This window comes from Phyllostomus hastatus, unplaced genomic scaffold (assembly GCF_019186645.2).
Source record: "Phyllostomus hastatus isolate PE091 unplaced genomic scaffold, TTU_PhHast_1.1 phas_scaffold_78, whole genome shotgun sequence".
NCBI classification, from domain to species: Eukaryota; Metazoa; Chordata; class Mammalia; order Chiroptera; family Phyllostomidae; genus Phyllostomus; species Phyllostomus hastatus.
In genome coordinates, this window is record NW_025334041.1 from 82,389,553 (window position 1) to 82,412,404 (window position 22,852).

Here is a 22,852-nt window from a genome sequence, read left to right on the forward strand (position 1 = left end):
GCAACCTCCTGAGCCTCTGAGCCTCAGCTGCCTCACCTCTAAAATGGGAATGCCATACATTGTGCGGTTGTTGCGAGGAAAAAACTAGGAAACGTGCCTTGGGCACCCAGCCAAGTACTTGAGTTCTCAGTGCCAAGAACTTAGGACACATTCAATAAGTAAAAGAAACTTTCCATCCAGGCTGTAGGCAGACACTGCACGATGCCCACAGTTGAGCCTTCCAGGCCCCATGTTAGGGCTGTCTCTCAGACTGAAAAGCAAAACCAACATCGAGCTCTGGCTGGTGTGGCTTAGTGGATTGAGTGCCGGCTTGCAAACCGAAAGGTTGCTGGTTCAATTCCCGGTGAGGGCACATGTGCCTGGTTTACAGGCCAGGTCCCTATCTGGGGACATGTGAGAAGCAACCAATTAATGTTTCTCTCCTTCTCTTTCTCCTTCCTTTCCCCTCTCTCTGAACATAAACAAAATCTTTTTTCAAAAAAATCAACATTGTTCGGGGGAGACCAAAGAGACCCATCCAAGAAAAGCCTCTGGAATCTACTCCAGTGACTGCAGCATTCCTGTACAGGGACAAACTTTCTGTTCCCTCCCAGGCATCTGGAGACACTCCCCCAACCACCACCACCACCCCGCTCTACTAGCTACAGTTGTTAGAGAGCTGGGACCACCTCAACCCCACCTAGGGTGACTCTGCTCCCCTCATGGTCTTGGGCAACTTTTCCAGGCACTCCAGCTCTGAGGCTCCCCGGATATTGGAACCTCAGCCAGACTGCAGGAAAAGCTATGTGGTGGTTGTCGTAAGGGATTAAAAGGAAAATCAAAGATGAACTGCCTGCATCAGCACTCTGCAGCCCAGGACACATGCAATCCGCTGAATCGGCAGCCACCAGGGACTGAGGCGGCTGAGGCTGCTGCTGGTTCGTCACGATTCCGGGCCAGCCCTGCTCAGTTCACTGGAGAGGCTCAGCTCCATCAAGAATGAAGGTTTTGCAGTAGCATTTCCCAACGGTCTGAAGGGAAACCACAAATAATACACTTCTGCCTATAATTCCGTTCCCAGTATGGAATGTCATCTTTGCTTTTTTCAGACTCCACCAAACAGACATTCCTCTGCACCCCTCCTCCCCAGCACCATCTGCACAAATACATGAGGAACCCCCCAAACCTAATTATCTTCTGGAGGGTGGGCCCCTGGTAGTACAGGCTTCCCCCACTGGGTGAGTGTTCTAGGAACTCATCTGCATCACAGTACCACCTGGCATTGTTGTGAGAGGCTGTGTTTGGCTTCAATGAGTTTCTTTTTTTTTTTGAAGACTCTTTCAATGCATTTGCCTGTTTCATGAAAGGTGATTTACGAGCACACCTGCCCGCACTTCACTGAGTGTTCAGTTTTTGACCAAAAACGGCATGACCCTCAAGCCCCTCCTTATTCACAGGATCTCACACCAGCAACTTTTTTGTTTGTTTTCCCAGATGAAAAAAGTCCTCAAAGGGAAACGTTTTGCCAATGTGGAAGAGGTGAAACAAAAAACAGCAGAAGCACTAAGAGGCATGAAAATCAAAGAGTTCAAAAACTGTTTTGAGCAGTGGGAAAAATGTCTCGAGAGGTGTATTGCATCAAATGGAAAGTACTTTGAAGGTGACTGAAGTTTAAATGTGTAAAGAATAAGTTCACAATTTTTTATAAATAAACCTGGGTTGTGGGGTCCCCACTGGTACACGCGAGCACGACTACCACAGCCAAGAACTGTCTTCTTTCCAAAGTCCATGATCTCTGAGGCAGGCTCAGCACCATGATTCCTGGAATTAAATCTTGAGGTGACTCCTCGGTTCGGTAAACAGATCCCTGCCCTCGTGTTTACCTCCCCGGCACACGTGGAACTGTGGCACACGTGGAACTGTGGCTGCGAGCTGCACCTCAGAGGCTGTGGGGCAGCCTTCGGTTTGAATGCCCGCTCAGCCGCTTCACCCACCCTGTGCTCTCTGAGCACTGTCACCGCACCTGGAGGACGGGGCTCATAATGCTGACCTCTCCTGGGGTCCATGAAGCGTCCGTGAAATACAGAACACGTTACATGTGAATACATGAGTACATCGTAAGTTGTCCATAATTGTCATCATTACTATTCCTTTTCAGGACTATGTAGCTCCCTGTCTAGTTCTTCTCAAACCCTCCAATCCCTACCCACTCCTCCCATCCCTACTCCTGGCTCCAGTGCTGTCTCCCACCCTTCCTGGATACGCCAGGAGCCCAAAGCAGACAGTGAGAGTGTGATGGGGTGTGAAGGAAGATCGCATCTACAGACCCGGGACAGTCACCCTGGACGGGAGGAGCAAGGCTCTGGGGCAGGAAACATGCCTGTAGCAGGTTTCCTAGGAAAGTACAGAGGCACATGGCAGAAAACCCAGGGAGGTCCAGAGAGATCATTCTGCTGAGTGATTACAGTTAGTATTGGAGGACAGTACTAAGAAAACATCTCATATTGCATTTGCTCATTGGCAAACACAATGTAATGCCAATTGTGGGGTTTATATGAGACCCTAAGGTCAGAAGTAAGGTTTCTTCTATCGTTAGCATGCTGCCGGGTTTGGGAAACAATTTTACTTTTAAAAAAATAACAAAATACAAACACCTGATAAGAAAAAGTCTGAATGGTGTGAAGCTGGAAAAAATGAGGCACAAACACCTAGAAAGTAACCACTATTAATGTTTATTGGATATCCTTAGGTATATTTATTTATCAGGACAGGGAAGGCTGTTAACTAATACATTCCAAGAAAAGAGTTTGAATCTCTGGTTCTAAGGATGTGTTTTTAATTTGGAAGATATTATCTTCCAGAAAGTTCTCATCAATTTCCACACAAACCAGCAGGTGGGACTCACTCTCCCCACTGTCCAATGTTAGACAGCACTTCATCTTTGCCAACCTCCTAGGTCAAGTGGTGCCTCCGTTTTTAAACTTGGTTACTTTCTTATTTTCTTTTCTTGTTTTAGATTTATTTATTTATTCCTTTTAAAATTTTTTAGAGAAAGAGGGAAAGGGAAGGAGAAAAAGGGGGAGAGAAACATCAACATGTAAGAGACACATAGGTTGGTTGCCTCTCACATGACCCAACTGGGGACCTGGCTGGCAACCCAGGCATGTGCCCTGACTGGGAATCAAACTGGTGATGCTTTGGTTCACAGGCTAGCATTCAATCCACTGAGCCACACCAGCCAGGGCTGGTTATTTTCTTTCGTATATGGTTAGACATTTTGAATTATTGACTAGCTTTTAAAATCCTTTTTTCTGTGGATTTTCTATTCACAACTTTTGCCTTTAAAAAAGTCATTATTTTCTTAATAACCTAAAAGAGCTCCTTGTATATTAAGGAAAATGGTTTTGTTGGTTGTATATTTGCAATTATTTTTTCTGGTGATATACATCTTTTAATCTTGTTTGTGGTATTTCAGCCATGTAGAAATGTTTAATTTTTACATTATCAAAATATTTATGATTTCTGGGTTTTATGTAGTCTCTCAAGAAATTCTGAAGAATTACATTCATTCAACACTCCCTCGAAATCTCTCTGATTCCTCCTGATGTGGTGGTCACCACCACTGCTAAAATAAAGGATGCAAATTTCACCTTAGGCTTATTTAAAAGATCAAATTCATCTTCTACTTCACGTGACTGTTTTCAAAAACTGAAGCTCGGAATGCTGTCTTCATCTCCCTTGTCTCAGGACAGAGCCAGACTCTTTCAACAGCATCTGGATTCTTGAGATAATTAAACCATGAAGACAGGCAGGTGTGAGGGAGGTTTAGTTAGGGCCCTACACGCAGATTTTAAGGGACGAGAAACTAACATTTGTTAAGTGACGGTCACTTTGTTTATAAACATTATCTCATTAATCTCCAATAACCCTGTTGGGCATTACAATCCCAATTTTATGGGTAAGAAAACCAGTATTCAAATCAAGGTCTGGCTCTCCAGCGACATTGTCCACTGCAGTGAGCAAGGCGGCTGCTAAGTCAAAGTCGTAAACCCTTAAATAAGGGATTCTTGGCTCACGAGGACAAGAGGACAGAACCCAGAGGTTACCAGCAGTCTCCAAGCTGGCCCGGGTGTCAGAGGAAGTCACACTGTGGTTCACTTGTGGTTCACTCAGTTGAGACACTTAGTGAAGGTTATTCAGGGCTCACAACTACTGGCTGACCCCAAACCCCGTGCCTGCCTCTCTGCACCACACCCGCACCTCTCGTGGCCTTGGTTCCTGGAAGCCGAGGGCGGCCTATCGCAGAATCCAGGATGGAAGCAAATAAGCCATAAAGTGGTAAAAGTGAAAACAAAGACACCCTAATCTTTATTGGCAACCACGGCCCATTTGGGTGGCCAAATGCTCCCAGACTTGAGTGGGAGATAGCATACGTACATTCTCTGATTAGAGATGACACGCCCTTCCCAGAGAGATGGACCCAGGACCTACACAAGCTCACTGATGCAAGCTTTTACCATAGTCACAATTAGGTGTCAACTTGTGCAATTTTGCCAAATCTCTGTTCCTGCCTTACTGAAGTCTCCAAGCCCTCTCAGCTGAAGGTCCTTCTAATTAAAAGTATCCCCCTCCAAAAATAGTGAAGAGAAAAAAGGGTGTAAGGAGGATAAATGGCAATGGGAAAAGTACAATAAAAAATAAACTATTAAAAAGAGAGAGAAAAGAAAAAAGGTACCAACTCTTTACTAAAAGGAAACAGGACTCAGAAGGGATGCTGGCCCACAGTGAGGAGGAACTGGCAATAGGAGCATTGCTAGGCCCCCCACCGCCCTCAGGCCACCCAGCAGTTCAGACTCAGGTAGGTAGTTGCTTTGCTGACTCATTTCCCATCCTGATCTACCGCTCTGCCCACTTTCAGTGAGGCTCTTATCAAACCCATAAGGTCAGCAAGATAAAGGGGTTTCCATTTCTCCAGGGAACTCACCTGTCTCTGAGGAAGACTCAAGTGGCATTTGACTGACTGCCTGAACATGACAGTCACCGTCATCTTAGTTGACACAACACCCGTCGTGTATTGGAGCAGGCCACACTCCAGCACCAGCAATATCACTCACTACGAGGTGGCTGGTGCCCAACACTGTGCACAGTTTTTGAAGGGTGAGGGGCAAGGGGCAGTGGAATTTTCTAACAGGGTGTATTTTCAATCATTAGATACTTGCCACTAATTAAAATAGATCTCCACCTGTCCCTCCCATCGGGCACTTGAAGCAGTGTGCCAGCCACGGCTCCAGGAGTGACGTGCGAACAGGTTTGGTTTGGTTTTGTACTTGTCAAGGGCTGGGCCCGTCTGGCGAAGGCAGCTGTGCCCAGAAGGGGCAGTGCTCTGCCTGGCAAAGGTTGGGGCCAGAGCCCAGCCTCTCCCCCCAAGGCTTCTTTAGGTGACTAAATTGACTTCTCCAGAACCACAAGCTCCAGGAGGCTCCTTTTAAATAAGTGGCTTTTATGCAGCATTCCCAGAGTTCTGAGGATCCTTGAAGGTGGTAAGGTCTGCCTTGGTGAAGATCACGGGTGGCCAATTAAGGCACAGCCTCACCTCCCACCTCCTCACTTCCAATCTTATTTCTTTTTCCTGCTCTTAACTATCTTACAGATGGTATTCAACATAAAAGATTTCATTCTGTTTAAAGTTGAGAGTGGAGTTCACTACTTACAAATGTTTTAAAAATCACTATTTTGAGAGTCAAGCACTAATCTGTTCTAGAATGTACCAGCCAAATACTTCCCCCATTCTGTGATTAGTTATTTCGACACTGAGCATTGGAGATAGTTACCTGTCCCTGACTGGACAGGGAGTAAGGGAGCAGTTAGACACACGTGGCAAGTTGAGGAATGGGGGTGTTATAAGAGAGGGCACCCCTCTCCCCCCCAAAAAACAGAATTATCTTCTGGAGGGCGGGCCCCTTGTAGTACAGGCTAACCCCTCTAGGTGAGTATTCTAGGAACCCATCTGTATCAGTGTGCCACCTGGTGTTGTTGTGAGAGGCTGCGTTCAGCTTCAGTGAATTTTTTTTGAAGACTCTTTCAATGCGTTTGCCCATTCCGTGATGGGTGATTTACCAGCACACCTGCTCACACCATGCTGAGTGTTCAGCAGTTTTTGACCAAAAAACAGCATGACCCCTATGCCCCACCCTCCCTATTCACCTGATCTCACCCCAGCAACTTTTTTTTGTTTCCGAGATGAAAAAAGTCTTCAAAGGGAAAGGTTTTACCCATGTGGAAGAGGCGAAACAAAAAATAGCAGAAGCACTGAAAGGCATCAGAATTGATGAGTTCAAACACTGTTTTGAGCAGTGGGAAAAAAGTCTCAATAGGTGTGCTACTTTAAATGGAGAGAACTCTGAAGGTGACTGAAGTTTAAATATGTAAGAATAAATACAAGGTTTTTTATAAATAAATTCCAGAGGTTTGCAGGGGTTCCCCCCTCGTAGAAGGAATGGCTATTTCTGCTCAGATGAGGAAGGCTGCTCTGAGAGCAACAGAGACCGCCAGGCCTTAGTGGATGGGTGTGGAGTTGCCGGAGAGAGAAAAGGAGACACGTACAGGAGTTCGTAGCTTGCTCATGGAATGGCACATCTAGAGTGGCTACAACCCAGAGCTCCTACGACATGGCTACACGGATGCAGTAAATGCCAATGCCAAGGACTTCGGTTTTAAACAGAGGGGCAGGTGTGTGTTTCCAAGCAGACTCCAGTAGCACTGTGGATGGGGGCTATAGAGCCAGGGGCTGGAGGGGGGCTGCCGCGATATAGTCGAGTCAGGCGGTGATGAAGACCAGGCACCCAGGGCTGTGTAGGGTGGCCAACCACTCTGGTGGGCCCCGGATCCACATGGGACTTCAGTGCTGAACTAGGAGACTCCTGGGCAAATTGGATGGCTGGTCACCTGAGAGCCATGTCAGACTCAACCAGCAGGGCATCAGCCCTTCCTTCGCACCCACTGCCCCAGGCATGCAGCCTTGAACTTTGATGTAGGTCAAAGACACACAGCCATCCGTTCAGACTGAGTTCCTGAAGTGACTTTATAAAAACTCAACGTCCCCAAAGGGACCTCCTCCCTATCCTGTAAAATACAAATGTTTCGGTGGGGGCACCAGGAGGCTACAGTGAACATTCTGCTCTTCCTCCACTGGGTGGCTCTGGGTTGAGAGACCTTGTTTATCCTTTAGATTTCCAGTGCCTGCCAGGGCACCTCTATGGACTGTTCTGAGAGTGCACAGCATGGACTCCGATTAAGAGGAGAACTAAAAAAATAAATCTCCTGGTCCTGGGTAGGTAATTCAGCAAAACTAACTTTTCCAGACACAGGTTCCAAGGCACGTGTTTCCCATGCACCTGGACCCGCCATGGTCACTACCACATCTGGCAGCCTCTTCTTAAGCTCCAAGGTCCCCGCTACTTGTTATGATATAATGCCAGTCTCCACTCCATTGTTCAGAAATAAAGTAACTCCATGCTATTAAAGGTATCAAATCGCACAGTCAGTTAATGCTGGCGTCTGCCGCAGTCAAGGAATAGGGAAATCTGATCTTCCCCGTCACTGGTTTCCAAACTATTCTAAGCAACAGGATGCCAAATGCCAAAACGGAGAGAAAGAGACAAACAGAGCTGCTCTGGTTGGAGGAAAGGGCCTGCAGTGCATAAACACGTTGTGAACGCCTCCCCACCCCCTGCCAAAAACATCCACGGCACCATCGGAATGCACCTTCCTGGTACTTCTATATCGGGAAATGTTTCTTAAGCTTAAAATACATGCCAGTCACAGAGAGGTACTTATTCCATTAGCTCCACAGATGTGAAACCATTCTTCAAAGTATTAAAACATGATTATGTTTTAATATTGTGTAGGTGCTGAGTGTGTTAAAATTTTCAGCCAGGCAGAACTGGGTTCAAATCCTGTTTTAACCATATGCTTGGGGTAAGTTATTAGAAATCTAATACACAGATTTCATCATCTGCTAAAAGGGGATAGTAATAACCTAGTCTAGCCAGCACCACCCCCACCACTCCCCAGGACACAGACACACACACACAGACACACACACACACACACACACACACACACACAGAGTTTTTGATCAAGATTCAAGGCAAAGAAAGCATAAGGTGTTTGGCACAATGCCCAGTGCATGTAAATGTTTCATAAACTCTAGCTACTATTATATGGAGGCCATTTATCAATACAATCTCCAGTTCATATTGTAGACACCATATATACCCACTTATTAATTTGTGTGCATGCTACTGATCTATCTCCACTGTCTGGCTGTGGATACAATGCTGAGCGACCGAGATAAGGGCTCCTTTCAGGGTTTTACCAGCATCCACACAATCTATCACCAGGCTAATCTCTCTGTATCCCATCAAGTGCTTGCGTTATGAGACTCATATCACTCTGTAATCACTTTATCTGTGTAGGCCTTATCTTCCCAGCATAATTTTCACTTTTCAAAGGCAAGGCACAAAACAGCTCAGCGCACTGCTGCCACAGAGGACCAGCCTCAGGGGTCTGTACCAAGCAAGCTGAACAGCCAAGACTGCATTACTAAGAGAAAAAGTAATGCCTTGTGTTAGCAGTGGGAGGAAGGGTAGATAAGCTTAAAATACACCACTAGTGGTGTGCCCAAGAGTCCGGGCATTGGCACACAGCTAGCTGGGTTCAAATCCCAACACTTCCTCTTGCTGGCTCTGGGACTTTGGGCAAGTTGCCTAATCCCTCTAAATCTAGTCTTTACATACAATGGGGTTCAAACTGCCTAGTATCGGGTCATTGTGAAAAGTAATGAAATAGCTCAAATGCATTTCTTACCACAGTACCTGGCATTTAAAAAGCCTGCAATTTTCCACTGTCATCACGATCACCATCATCTCTCCCTGCTCCCTAAGCGGGGCTAAGTCCAGCTGGAGGGTGGAGATACACTCACCCGTGAAAATAATTCACAACTGAGGGAACTAGGGAAGTGTCAAATGATTGATACAGCAAAGTCTTCATCTCACTCTTCCTATGAGACATCGTTGTACTTTAAGTGTCAAGACGAGGGTGATAAAGACACTACAAAAAGAATGTATTTCTAAGTTGGAACATGAAGTTAGACTCTTCAAATATTTTCGGTTGGGTTCTTATTACTTGAGCTTATTATAATGGTACGAAGCCAACCCATATTTATGATCTATTTAAAAAGATCATCTGATTTGCTCTAGCAACTCTTGTTCAGCAGCATGAGCCGATGTAAACTACGACTCTTAGGGCCACGGAGTCAGAGCTACCTGTGCTTAAATCTCAACTCTGCCACTAATTGGCCACACATGACCTTGGCACCAACCCTCAATAGCTGTCTCATTGTTAAATTGGGAAATGCCTCTCTTGTAGCTTGCACGGAGGGCAAAACAGATTATTTAGGCAAATAGCCTAGTACAGACATCATGGGTGCTTCTTAAATGGTGTCAAGTATGCCTACATTTCCTCTTAAGATGAAACTGTCCTCTGAAAGCCAGATCCCTGAGCTGTGTGGTGGACCCCTGTGGACTGAGGACTGTGGTTGGGGCTGGCACAACAATCCCATGCACAGCCGTAGCTGAGGTTAGGGCTGCCTAGAGAGAGGTCAGCACAGTGGGATTCCTGGCAAGTACAAAGGAACACTTGACTCAGCCCTGCACTGCCAAAAACAAAAGGGTGGCGGGGTGGGGTGGGAGGGAGCTAGACAACAAATATTGGTGATATGGGGCCAGCGGAACTCTCATACATCATTGGTGGGATTCTAAAATGGTTCAGCCACTTTTGGAAAAGATCTGGAGTTTATTATAAATTAAATATACCCCAAACTCCATGACCCAGCAATTCCACTCCTAGTTGTGGACCCAAGAAAATGAACGCTTGTGTTCACAAAGAGGACATTCTCATGCAAGAATGTTTACAGCGGCTTTAGGCAAAAATTGTATGTCAATATTCATGTCATATAGGATTCCAATCATACTGTGGCATCAGCACCCAACAAAGGAATGAACACACAATCTGGATAAAGCCTAGGTTACAACAGGTAAGTGAAGCCTTCCATAAAGCCAAAATATTGTGTGATTATAGTTACAGAATGTTCTAGGACAAGGAAAGCTAACACGTGGGAAAGCTTAAATAGCGTTTGCTTCTGGGGACAGAGGTTGCTTGGGAAGGGGCAGGAGGGAACTTCCCGGGCTGATGGCAATGTCCTCTTCTATTTAGTGGGGGCGGCATTAAACAGGTCTATGTGTTTGTCAGTTCATCAGATACTTAATATTTGCCATCTCACCATATGCAATTTTGCACCAAAAGAAAAAAAGAGAAAATACTGAACTCTAGTTAATAATGCACATGCTGAAGTTCTAGGGCGGAACTGACTTCTGCAATTACTTTGCAACGGTTCAGACGGAACAACGGAAAGGTGACTAGAAGGATGCAGGAGCGTGAGAAAGCAAGCCTAGTAAATAGTAAACACTAATGTAAAATCTAGGTAGTTTGTATATGGATGTTTGTCACACAGTTCTTCAACATTTTTAAACTTTTTGGTGGGAAAAAAATAGGTATTTTTATTTTATATACATACCCCAGATGACACCAAATTCAGTCATCTGAGTAAGATATTCTTGGACCCTTTATGCATATTTCATTTCCATCGGTACCAACTACATTTGTTCCCACTGAGTGGCCCACACATCTGTGAAGCGTGGGTATTTTGAAATCAGCCCCGACAGGGCTCAGTGGCTGCTGACACTCCCTTCCTTCTCACCAAGAACTCAGCCCATAACAAGGGGTTCATTTTCCTCCAGAGTGATGGAGGCCTCCATCACATACGTGAACAGCCTGACACTTCCTGACGCCTCTCCCACAGGTTCTACCAGGACTTCAATTACCATGAGATGGTTAGGACCTTCCTTCTCACCAGAACTTGAGCCATAACACAGGATTCATTTTCCTTCAGTGTAATGGGCCTGGTCCTCACTCCAAAATGCAGGGTGTCTGGTGATGGGGACGAACCCTCAGACCTGCTCCCTCCAAAAGGACCTCAGGAGGCTCACCGATCCTCTCTCCATAAAACCCATGCTGGGGCGCATCTTGCTGTGGTGAGTGGTGGACAGTTTATATAAAGTCACCTATCTGATTCTCCATTAATTCTCAGTTTAGCCAACCCTCTGATGTTTCCTTTTCACAAATAAGAAAATGGAGGATCAGAGCATAAATGAAATGCTCTAAAGCAGCCAGAATTCAACCCCACCTAAACCTAGAATTCTGATCTTCACCCCGCACCACACGTGGGCCTGAAACCACCTCTCACCCCCGGAAAGAAGTAGCCAATGTTACAGAAGCCCATTCAGGACGAGACTGGGTGGGGCGCACTGAAGGCAGTGACTGGGTAACTGCAAGCTGAAAAACATTTAGTGGGTCATAATTCACAACTTTTCTAAAGACTAGAAGGTAATAGATCTGATTGCATCATATTTAAGAATATATATTGGCCCCTGAAATAAGTACCAGTTGTATACCAGTGTTTAAACATACGCGTTCTTGCTGTGAGTATGTAGTCCAGAAAAGTTAGAGAGCCACTGATTTGAAGATTAGGTCCCTCTAAGATCAGAAATTGAAATCTGAGGTTTAATTTCCCAGATTTAAAAAGTAACGCTGAACAGGAATGGGCTGAGAAAGGTTCTGAGAAAGGCCAGCGTGGAGTCGACATGGGCTGAGCAAGTTCTCCAGCCTTCCTTGGAAGAGAATCTCCAGTGACAGCAGCAGCGCCCAGACTGTGGCTGGGCCAGGAAGCAGGCGACCAGCAAGGCCCACGGGCTGTGTGACCACATCCCGGGGAAAGTCCACGGTTCCCACACACTGTGCTCCTCTCAGCACTTTACCGGAGAACCAACAACAAAAGAGAATTTTTATATTTAAATACAGGATCCCAATATAGAAAACAGATATGAGTGAAGATGTTTTATTAATGGAGGGCACCGGGAAAATCCCTCTCTGGCCCAACTCACAGCCCCAGAGGCACTTCTACTTTATTTGATCTTTCTTTAAGAGCTTTTCAGAATTTTTATTTTTTACAGGCTTTATCTATTGAAGCATCTCTGGTCCTTGATGTCATCTCATAGCTCATCACCCCAGCAAACAAAACAGAAAACTGGAAGCCTTGATGCCGACCACTTTCAGTTACATGCTCTCACGTTCCCCTCCGCAGTTCCCTGTCTCCCCCGAGACGCAACCTCTCTCATGCATCTGGTGTGCGTTTCCCAGTTTAAATAGTCCTATGATGCGTGTATGTCCATGAGCAATGCGTAGCATTGCTCTGAGTGACTTTTTTTCATTGACATTCAACTACCATGCGGTCCGTGGCCTTCTACAATCCATCGCTCCTTGTTTTTGAGATGTGCCCAATTTACACATGCTCACAGATGTGCCATGCTGTATAGCATGCCACCACATGACTCTTCCATAAACTATTCCCAAAATGCTGTCATAAGCAACACCGCTCTGAGCATTCTTGGACACGTCTCCTTGAGTTCGTATGGGAGTCCATTCAAGTTATAGCTGGAATTGCTGAGTTGTCATACACACACATTTCAACTTAACTAGTTATTGCCAGCCTCACATCCCAGGATAACCAGTATCAGTAGTTCAATATACTAGTATCTGCTTGGAACATTATACACCTGTGCACACGCACACGTATACGTGACTCCGCAGAATGTAAATGCAGATAAATCTATCCCATGCCTGGGGGTCAGTTGCAGAGGACTGTTTTCTGCATTAATTGACCAGTGCCTAGTTGGGTTGGACATTCAGGTTTTTCCCTCTTTACAGTATTGCAGAAAACTTTGTGTGTAAATACTCGAGCACTAGTTCTAGTACACGTGCAAGCAGACTGGGTCTGCGGGGTCCACCTCTCACTGTACAAAGGAGAAAAGGTTGAGTCCCAGGGAGTGGAGATAAAGAGCTCAGCCCTGGGCCCTCCCGCCAGTGAAAACCCATGGGGCTGGGTTTCCTGTCATCCAGTCTCCAGTTCTCTAAGGGGCACTTGCTCTGCTTAAGTGAATAAAACATCAATGCACAGTATTCCTTTTACACACCATCTCCATTCGCACTGTAGAATTTGGGATTATAAAGAGGCACTCTGGGTTTCACAAACACCATGTAAAGTCTCACTGTTTCTGCATGGAAAGGTCAGGCAGCCAAATCCTGCCCCAGACCCTTCAACCCCAGACAGACACAGGAGTTGGCCTCTGGCTCCCGTCCTTGATCCAGGCAACTCACGCTCACAGAGGCCAAACGCGTGCCTGCCGCTCCACACTGGGCAGAGGTGGGCACAGATGGGCTCCCGGGACCCCGCCCTGAGACCAGGGAAGGAGACTAATGACCACACAGTGCAGCCACTGGGGCAAACCTCAAGAGACAGAGGTGGGCTCTGCGCCTCCAATCTCAGAAAAGTGACGAGGAGAAAAAAAGCGGGTCCCATACCTTGTTCTCTCCAGCAAACTTATTCACCTGCCTGCACTACAGGTCAGACATTCAAACCCAACCTGATGTGCTGGAGTGCTCTGATCATGCTCATACAACATGATGTCTGACCTTTGACATAGATGAGTTTGAATCTTGACCAGGCCTCTCATTATCTGTGTGGCCTTAGGCAAGTGATTCAAATTCCTCATCTAAAAAAGTATATGTGTGTATGCATGTATATATGTGCGTGTGTGTGTGTGTGCATGTATGTATAAAATTGGTACCCACTTCTTTGTAGGGTTTTGTGAAAGTAAATGAGTGAGTGCATGTTGGAGCTCCAAAAAAGCCCTTACCCATGATATACATTTAGTAAATATTCAGGTACTGGCTTAGTGCTAGGGCATGAAATAAAGACAAGGTCCTTGGCCTTAAGAAACTGGTAGATTTATCAAAATGTCAAATAGAAACAAGCGTGGCCGCCAGTCAGAGGGAGTGGCAGGTACAATAGGTGCCAAACTCCAGGACATACAAGGGACACTGGAGAACTGGGGGAGGCCCCTCACCCCACGGTGCTCTTTGAAGGGCTGAGACACACACGGTCAGAGGACAATCCTGAACAAGGTCACACACGCCCTTGGGTTCAGGCTGGGTCCCAAGTCTTCAACAAACACATACTTACTTTAGGAATCACAGAAAGGTACAAATTCTTGTTAGCCAAACTAGGTCCCTAGCGGCTCTCAGGCAGGTAAGCCTCAAGGACGCAGGCGTGATGGAAATACTGAAGGCGCGTGGCGTGTGAACAAGCCCTGCCCCAGCCCCCACCCCCAGGACTTCTCTGCAGATGCCTCACTAGTGACTGGCTCCTTGGGGCTCTCTCTCCTCCCTCAGGTTCTGGGGCTTCCTGGTTCTTCAGCTGCCCTGGCTCTTGGGCTCCTTCTCCCACCCTCTAGAAGTGGGTGGCTGTCCGACACCCTTCAGCCTTCATGGCCCCACAGCTCCCTCGTCTCCAAAATGCAGGGTGATTGGGAAGGTTAAATGAAACCAGCCGTGTGACACAACTGGCTCCTTTCCCCTCCCTTCCCTCTATCTCTCTCTTAAGATTTTATTTATTTATTTTTTAGAGAGAGGGGGAAAGATGGAGAAAGGGAGAGAAACATCAATGTGTGGTTGTCTCTCAAGCACACCCTACTGAGGACCCGGCCTGCAACCCAAGTGTGTGCCCAGACTGGGACCTGACCCGGTGACACTTTGGTTCACAGGCTGGGACTCAATCCACTGGGCCACACCAGCCAGGTAGACTGTTTCCTTCTCTGAGGATATTGCCACCCCCAGGCAGGCAGCTGGGCTTAACATCCCGGAATCACCATAGAATTCTCTCTCAGCCCTGCCGACCACACACCACCTGGGCCACTGTCCTGTGCTCGTCCACCAGCTGTATCATGCCTCTCCTACTCTGCATATACTGCTGATGATGCCTGTTACACCGAGACAGCTCTCCTCATGACACAGCCACCGACCTGCAGTAACCGCGGAACGCTGTGGATGGCTCGGTGAAACATGAGAAAAACATACACATGGACAAATGAGTCCTGTGGAGAAATAGGGACGGAACAGCCACTCTCTCTAGTGGGGAGCGCCTCAGCACCCTCCCTAGGGGAGAACGTCTCGTTCTCCCACCCAAGCAGGCTTTTATTGGGTTTGTTTGCATAAGAATTCAGGTAAAGCTCATTAAACATTGCCAGGAAGTAAGGGTCAAACAATAAATAATAATGAACTCGGAGGGCCAATTTTGAGTCAGGGTCAGATCTCTAAAGAGCTATAAAACTTTGAGAAACAAACTTACTTCTTGCTTGGACCCTTATCAGGTAATTGAGAGCATTCTAAACAAAGCAGGTTTCACAGGATTTTACATATTCTTTCTTAGACCTTATCACCCGGGGAACCCGATCTTTCCAGCACAGGGCAGCACCACTCTCTGTCATTGTTTCAGACTTAGGTGGAGCAAGGGAAGTAAGGCAGCCAAGAGATTAGGAGATTTCTCGCAGACAATGAGGGGTCAGGCTTGTCAAAGCCGAGGGGCGGGGATCCATCACCCCCTTTTGCTGTAGCCCCCAAAGTCCTTCCTTGGGGGCCTCTCACGTGATCATGCCTGTCTTAGATCATTCCCCCCTTGGGGAATCTTACCCGTCATTGGCTAACTGACCAAGGACTGGGGGCCAGGCAGGGTGAAGTTAAAGGAGCAGAAGCAGTGCTCTTGCCAGGTTGATAAGCTTTTGTCTCTTTAGTGGCTTATGGTCCAAGGTCACTCCCTCAGCCTTAGCCTTGGCGGGGGTTACAGCTTCTGATAACAGGCAGGGCGGTTCCCAACATCCTCATACCCCTCAAAAGCTTTCGGTTATTCGCCAGTGGTTACTGAAGAAAGACTCAAAGTTTTAGGCAGTCATGCAAGGCCTTCTGTGATCTGGCCCCAGTCCACCCTCCAACTTCAGTCTCCACCATGCCCTTTGCTCCATTTTGATTCATCACTTGCCTGGTGGTACACCATGAAATAGGAATGCTGAATCCAAATAATGGGATTAAACAAAGCTTGAAGTTATCGCACAACTTCAGAGCCTTTAATATCTTAATATGCACTGTGATTCTTCGCATTCTCCCAAGTCTATTTGGACATTTAATACTCTTTTTTTTTTTTAATGAGTTCGAGAACAACCTAGGACGATCTGTACCGTACTGTTTCTCCAGTAAGACTATGGAATGTGCTGGTGAGGTGGGCCAGAGGCTGCCATGGCCTGTGGCCATGACCATCTGAGGCACATTTGTTGTTCGTCACCATCACTGAGAGCAATCTCAGCAGAACCGTAAAATCCCAAACTGAGCCAAGCAGCCTTCCTCAGCACAGGAACGGGAACCAGATACCTGACAGCAAGGCCCTGCTCAGCCTGACAAGGATACACTTCTACCTTGACTGCCAACGCAGCCTCTTTGCCAGTCTTCCCGTCTAACCTGCCCCATAGACTTCATTAAATTTAATTCATGCTTAAATTAGCCAGGCTGCAAACCAGAGAACCTTCACTGATATACAGTTCTTTAGGTCCCTGAGCAAAGCCACCCAAGTCTCCCACCAGCAGTGGAGCAGCCAGAGCCATCTCCTCCACCACACTGCCCCACGGTGCAGTACCTGTCCCGTCTGGAGTAGACCTCACAAAGGTGGGCAGCATCTTCACTGAGGCAGTGGGGTGGGTGGTAGCGCCCAGCCCTTTCTCCATCTCCTTGCGAAACCGCTTAGAAATCTCCAGAAGGGTCTCATCAGAAAGACGCATGTGATAGAGATACTGGTCAACCTGCAAAAAGGGGAAAACAAGAGTGGAGGCCTGTAAGTTAAATAAATTATGGTATGTGTCTATATCAGAGAACACCACTCCACCCTTCAAAAGAACAAAATCTGTTATATATAGGTTACATAAGACCATTTAACAAGAATCCATTTGACAAGACTTTGTCGTTTAAAAGAAATTAAGCTAAAAATTAAAATTAGAAAAATAGCCCTGGCTGGTGTAGCTAAGTGGATTGAGTGCCAGCCTTCAAAGGGTAGAGGGTTCAATTCCCAGTCAGGGCACATGCCTGGGTTGCGGGCCAGGTCTCCAGTAGGGGGCGCATGAGGAGAACACACATTGATGTTTCCCTCTCTTTCTCCCTCCCTTCCCTTCTCCAAAAATAAATAAATAAAGCACCTCTGAAAACTTTTGAAAAAGAGGCCTAATTTTAAGACACCCCTTGAACCAAAGTCCATTACTGACCCTCATCTCTTAATCCCTCACATACATCTCACAAGGCCAGTCATGTCAACCCTATTAACCCCTCAACCTACGCCAAGCAGCCGCGACCTCTTACCTGGGCTCACATAGTCCTCAATTCTACTTTTATCTCTTCTACCATTTTCCACCCCCAGCCAGACTCTGCTATTTCCCTGCTTAGAACCTTTCAGTGACTTTCCATTAGAACCAAACCCCTTGGAAATTCTTCCAAGGCCCTGTACTGTCTGGCCTCTCCCCACCTCCTAAACTCAATGTATACTTCTGCGCTTCTATGCAGACTTTACCTTTGGTTCAGTCCCCAACTCACCCAACGCGTCCTTCCACCCCACAGCCTGTTCACAAGGGCCTTACAGCTCCTTACCCCACTCTTCATCTGCCACTGACCACCTGTCATCTGACCTCTTACCAACCCTTCAAGCCTCTCTCCACAGAGGCCTCCCCTGGTCCTTCCCATAAAACAGTCAGTCCTCCTGCTATTCTGAGAACTCAGGCTTTTCCTTCCAAAAAACCATCCACATTTTGGCAATACACATTTATTAGTGTCCAAATATAAGCACCAAGGGTAAAAAGAGCCACGTCTATTTGCTCCCGGCATCCCTGGAGCCTAGCACAGTGCCCGACGCATAACAGAGACCTACACAAACAGTAATGCAACCTATCCTCTCCTCAGAGATGGGGGCAGCTTTCCATAGTTATGTCAGTGATCCTGTTCCCAAAATAAACTTACATCGACTTCTCCCAAACATGATACCAGGAGAAGGAGAAGTATCGGGAGTCCCTCTGAGGCAGTTTCCTCCTTGAAAGTATCCATCTGCCTTGGCCATAAATATTGCCAATTTTCTACTACTAAGAAAAGATCAGATAGCAATCCATCCGAAGAGGCACAGATTTCCCCGTTCTCAACAGCAGTGCCTGTGACAGGGCAGTGTCCATGACAGGGGAGGCTGCTGGTAATGGAGAGTGGGGGTTGAGAGAGTCAGGAGCCTCGGGACCAGGCCCCTGCTGTGCCCTCAAGGTGTGAAGGGACCAGGCCCCTGCTGTGCCCTCAAGGTGTGAAGACCGTGGTCCTCACAGCCCTGTCAGCACACTGAGGGCCCAAAAGGGGCCCTGCTACTCCCAGCTTCAGAACTCCGGGATTTCCAAAGGCAAAGCTCTGCTGATAACCATCGCCACGGTTGTTCCTGAGGGTAACGCAAGTCAGTGCCCACGTGTTCTTTGCCCTTACCGGATTCTGACAAAGAAGTGTACATTTTTATTAGCTTTCCCAGACAAATGTCCTCATTAATATAGCCTATTATATTTTCCAGTCTTTCAGTCAACTCTTATTATATTTTCTTTTAACCAAATGTGTGGCCTAGGATTTCCAAGAAAACAGCAGGAGGAGAATCCCAGTGTCTCCTGCTGTGTCTCCTTCCTCACATCTACTCTCTTCCTGGCTGTGTCCTAACTCTCTGTGGGTTTGGGGCGTGTCCTCTTCGGGCCTATTTCTGCCCCTATAGAATAATGAGATTGGCCCTTTTCAGATCATTTCAAATATCCTGATCAGTACACTCAATCTTTCATCACTCTTGTAAAACCCCAGAAAGTGAAAGATCAGAGTCTGGAGTGAAATGCGGAAAGCAGCTGTGAGCAGGATGGAGTCCGGTGGATCGGCCCAGCCCCCTCCACCACAGCCACATGGTCACCACACAACAAAGCTGGCCACACCATCCACCCACCAGGTGAGGAAGGGGGAGTGGAAGCAGAGAAGTGGTAAAGCCCTAGGCCACTGCTCCTCTGCCCCCACTCCCCGCCAGAGAGACCAGGCTTGCCATGTTGGGTTTCCAATTCACAGAAGTGACGATTTCCCAGAACTCTTTGTTGTCAGCGTTTATTAAAGAGCTTCCCCAGACTGAGCCCACCAGTCTGAAGCAGGAAGAATGAAACAGTCCATTCTGTTTTCTGATTTCAGGTTCCTGGCACCTTACTTGCCTAGAGCCCACCATCTGCCTCAGCCTCCCAGATGGTGGGACACCAAGCCCAGCCCAAGTTGGGTCACTGATGTGGGTTTTCTGCAACATAGGGGGAGCCAGAGTGCTCCCAAGGAGGCCTGGCCTCCCCCACAATGTTGTCTGAGGCTCCCCAAAAGGTCAACAAGTATAGCTTCAGACAAGGCCCCTCTCGGCTGATGCAGTGGGAGACAAATCTCCAGTGACCCCGGCCCAGGGCAACTTTAATCACGGCAGGGGCAGCCTGTTTCAGATCCGAGGACACCTGGGCTGGTCCAAGAAGGCTGCCTCGTGGCTTACGCATCTTGATGTGAATGTACAAAGTCCAGGACCACCAGGCCAGGCTACATCCAGGAATAGCCTGGGATGCCTTGTGGGCAATAGTAATACCAGCAAACCCTCTGTGGCACTGACCTTGTTCTCAAGTTTCACACCCATTAACTCATTTAAATTCTCACAGCAGCCCTGTGAGGCAAGCAGTGTTGTAACCACCTTCTACCAAGAGGGAAAGGAAACGTGCCCCAAAGTCACACAGATACCAAGGACCAAGCCAGGATTAGACTGGACAGCCTGGACCATCTGTGTTCCTGTCCGCTCTGCTAGATGTTCCTGTCCCCTCTTCTGCTGAACAACAGGGTCTATATAGGCCAGATGGCATGGTGGTACACTCAGGTTAGCCATGCCCATCAAAAGGCCATCTTCTCTTCCTGTCAACCCCCAATGCAGACCCGAAGGGCACACTGCGGCAGGCATGGCCCATGGAGCTGACGCGGCAAGGCGTAGGGAAGCAGGGGCAGCAGACATGTCTCTGGCCATCATCATGAGTTTGATACACAGCAAAGTTGAAGCTCCCACGTTACTACTTTTCCAAAGACAGGAGAGGGCTAGAGCCTCACTGCCACCCACTCCCCACTCGGCAGATGGCCCTGAGTGTTGCAAAGAAAGCAGGAAAATACCCACACGGGGCAGCAGAGCCTTCTTAGGAGGTTGTGCCATCACTTCTTGGAGTGTGAGGTCACGTACACGGAAGAGCAAAGGCGGAGTGGAGTGGCCCCAGTTCTGCAGTGGCCATTCTCAGTTTAACTTTGATATTTAAGCTGAGAGAGGCTTGTTGGAAACAATCCAGTTGACAATTCTCATTTTTAACCCTCAAAGATTCTAACAAGTTAAACAGTCGACCTTCACTCTGTCAGATGCCCTTTACCCAATAGATTACAATCATCTTTCAGTGTTCAATGGCAGATGAAAGTGATACTGATAGTTACAGCAGCGAACCTTCTGTCAACCATTTCTTACCTGTAAGACACCAACCTGTGGCTTTACTGACTTCACCCCCACTGTCCTTTCATAACGGGTCACTTGGTGGTGAGGGGTGGAGCTAGAAGGGAGGTGTGTCTGGCTCTAAAGCCAGGCCCTTGGGACCAGCACCCTTGCCTGGCCTTCCAGGTGGGCAGACCTTCCCCACCCTGTGGTTTCTTGGGTGGCCCCAGGGCCTCAGTTTCCTCTCCATCACATGGAACTAAGAGAGGATATGAAATGCAACTCTAGCACCTTGGCCGAAACTTTCTCTCTTACACAGCATAATAGTGTCTCCGCCTTGAGTTTATTAGTGCCATTCAGGAAGGGGTAGTTAATCACCTAATGTCACAAATTCCTAAACACACCACCGGGGCCCCCCACAGCCTTGGCCAGCCCTGCTGTGCTGGGTGAAGGGTGGCCAAGGGAGACAGAAGTCCAAAACGAGAAGCAGCCTCCATACAAAGAAAGTTTTCCTGGAATGGGAAGGAAGTGAATGCACTTTGCAGAATCCTGCCAATTTTACCCACCGTGCCACCAGAGAGAGGGAGGGAAGCCAGGCCCAGAGTCACGGGGGAAAGTCATTTAGGACATGGGACAGTAGGATCATGCCTAAAAATATTCATTCTTAGAAAAGAAAGACCCTTGGGGAAACACACTTAATTCCACTGAACACAGACAACATTCAAGTTTGTCTCTCTCACCGCAATAAGTCATCAGGCCTCAGTTCATTGAATGCTTCCAAGCATGACAGGCTCACTACTTCTCTAAGTTGATTAGCTCCTATTGTTGGTTAGTGCTAGTTGTTAGAAAGCTTTTCTTTAGTCTAAGGTAAAACTATTATTCTGGTAACTTCTGTCTAGTCCCCATTCTGCCCCTCCGGATAAGAGTTACTAACTTGGAGGCACATCAGAATGACATGAGGAATTTTTTTAAGAAAACATTAAGAATTCCAAAGATCCATCCAGACTAATCCAGCTGACACCTTAGGGCAGGGTGATCAAACACCTTCCCCTCTCCTTGGGCTGGTGTCTACCATGCCAACAATGTGATAATGGCGAAAATGTCTGATCAACATTCTTAAAGTCATTTTTACCACTTTCCTGCCTGGGGTCTCTGAAAGTCAATAGTGAAGATATTAGGCTGAGTGTAAAATAATCCTTGGTTGATCCTGGGTGTTGGGAATTGGAAAAACAAACCTTGTACTTAATTGGAAATTATCAAAGCAGAATCATTCAGGCCAATCCTCATTCTGCAGCTGCTAATGGTAAAGGACAGGCTGTGGTACCAGAAAATTCAGTGTTCGAATCCCAGCTCTAGCATTTGCACGGGTGTGTAATAACATCGGATGAATCACTCTGTCTGAGCTCCAGTTTGCTCCCTATGAAACGGGATGAATAGCCCAACACCACAGAGTCATTGGCATAAATGGGGCAATGAAGATAAAGCTCTATAACCCTTCTTTTCTTTGCAGCCCTTCTCTTCTTCTAGGCTGCCCTCTGCCAAGTGACACCCTGGGATTAAGGACATTTCTTAACTCTACTTAGTCACATTCAGGGTTAACAAAACAGAGGCTGTTTCCCCAAATTGTCCCTTCTCTTTCTGCAGCAGGGGAGTAGCCTATCACACTGGGTCACTTCTCTTTAAAAGGGTAAAGGAGGGGTCATTCTAGGCTGGGGAAACACACGCAGGCCAGCAGCAAAGCCTGGGTGAAGTATGGGGAAGCCACCTGCCTGCATGGACAAGAGTGTGTATTAAAGAAAAATAGATAGTAGTTTCAGAGGACACCTATGTAGCAATCTTGAGATTAGAACTTCCTCATTGGGCAATTTTGATCAGTTTCTTTCTCAACACACCACTCAGACATGCCACTTCCTCTACAAAATTATGGGTAGAGGCAGGAGGAGGTCTACAGGGAAATTAACCCCTTACTTTCTATGAAATACAGTAACACCCCAAATGGGAAGCCCATCTCCTTAAGGGTCTACATTTCCCCCCAGACTAGCACTAAAAGGAGAGGAAATCACGTCATAGCAACAATGCAAGGAATGGAGGGAGCAGAGGGTCGCTCTGGTAGAGGGGCTACTTGAAAGTGCACAGTGGACTGGTGGGACAGCCCCAGCCCCAGCCAGGTATGGGGAAGCCCCAAAACGGATGGTCTGGAGGAGAGAGCCGGAAAGGGACCTCAGAGAAACTGAGGCCAGTGAGTAGCCTTGGCCTGGGAGTAGGCCAAGGCCACACACGTGAGACTAG

The 22,852-nt window shown here is 47.3% G+C and overlaps 1 protein-coding gene across 1 annotated transcript in view; it reads right to left on the bottom strand.

Annotated features, from left to right (window-relative positions):
• HK2 (hexokinase 2) overlaps positions 1-22,852 on the bottom strand; it is a 64,388-nt gene that overhangs the window by 30,568 nt on the left and 10,968 nt on the right. Inside the window, 1 exon segment of the mRNA XM_045827499.1 lies at positions 16,679-16,841. Coding sequence (XP_045683455.1) covers positions 16,679-16,841 — 163 coding nt within the window.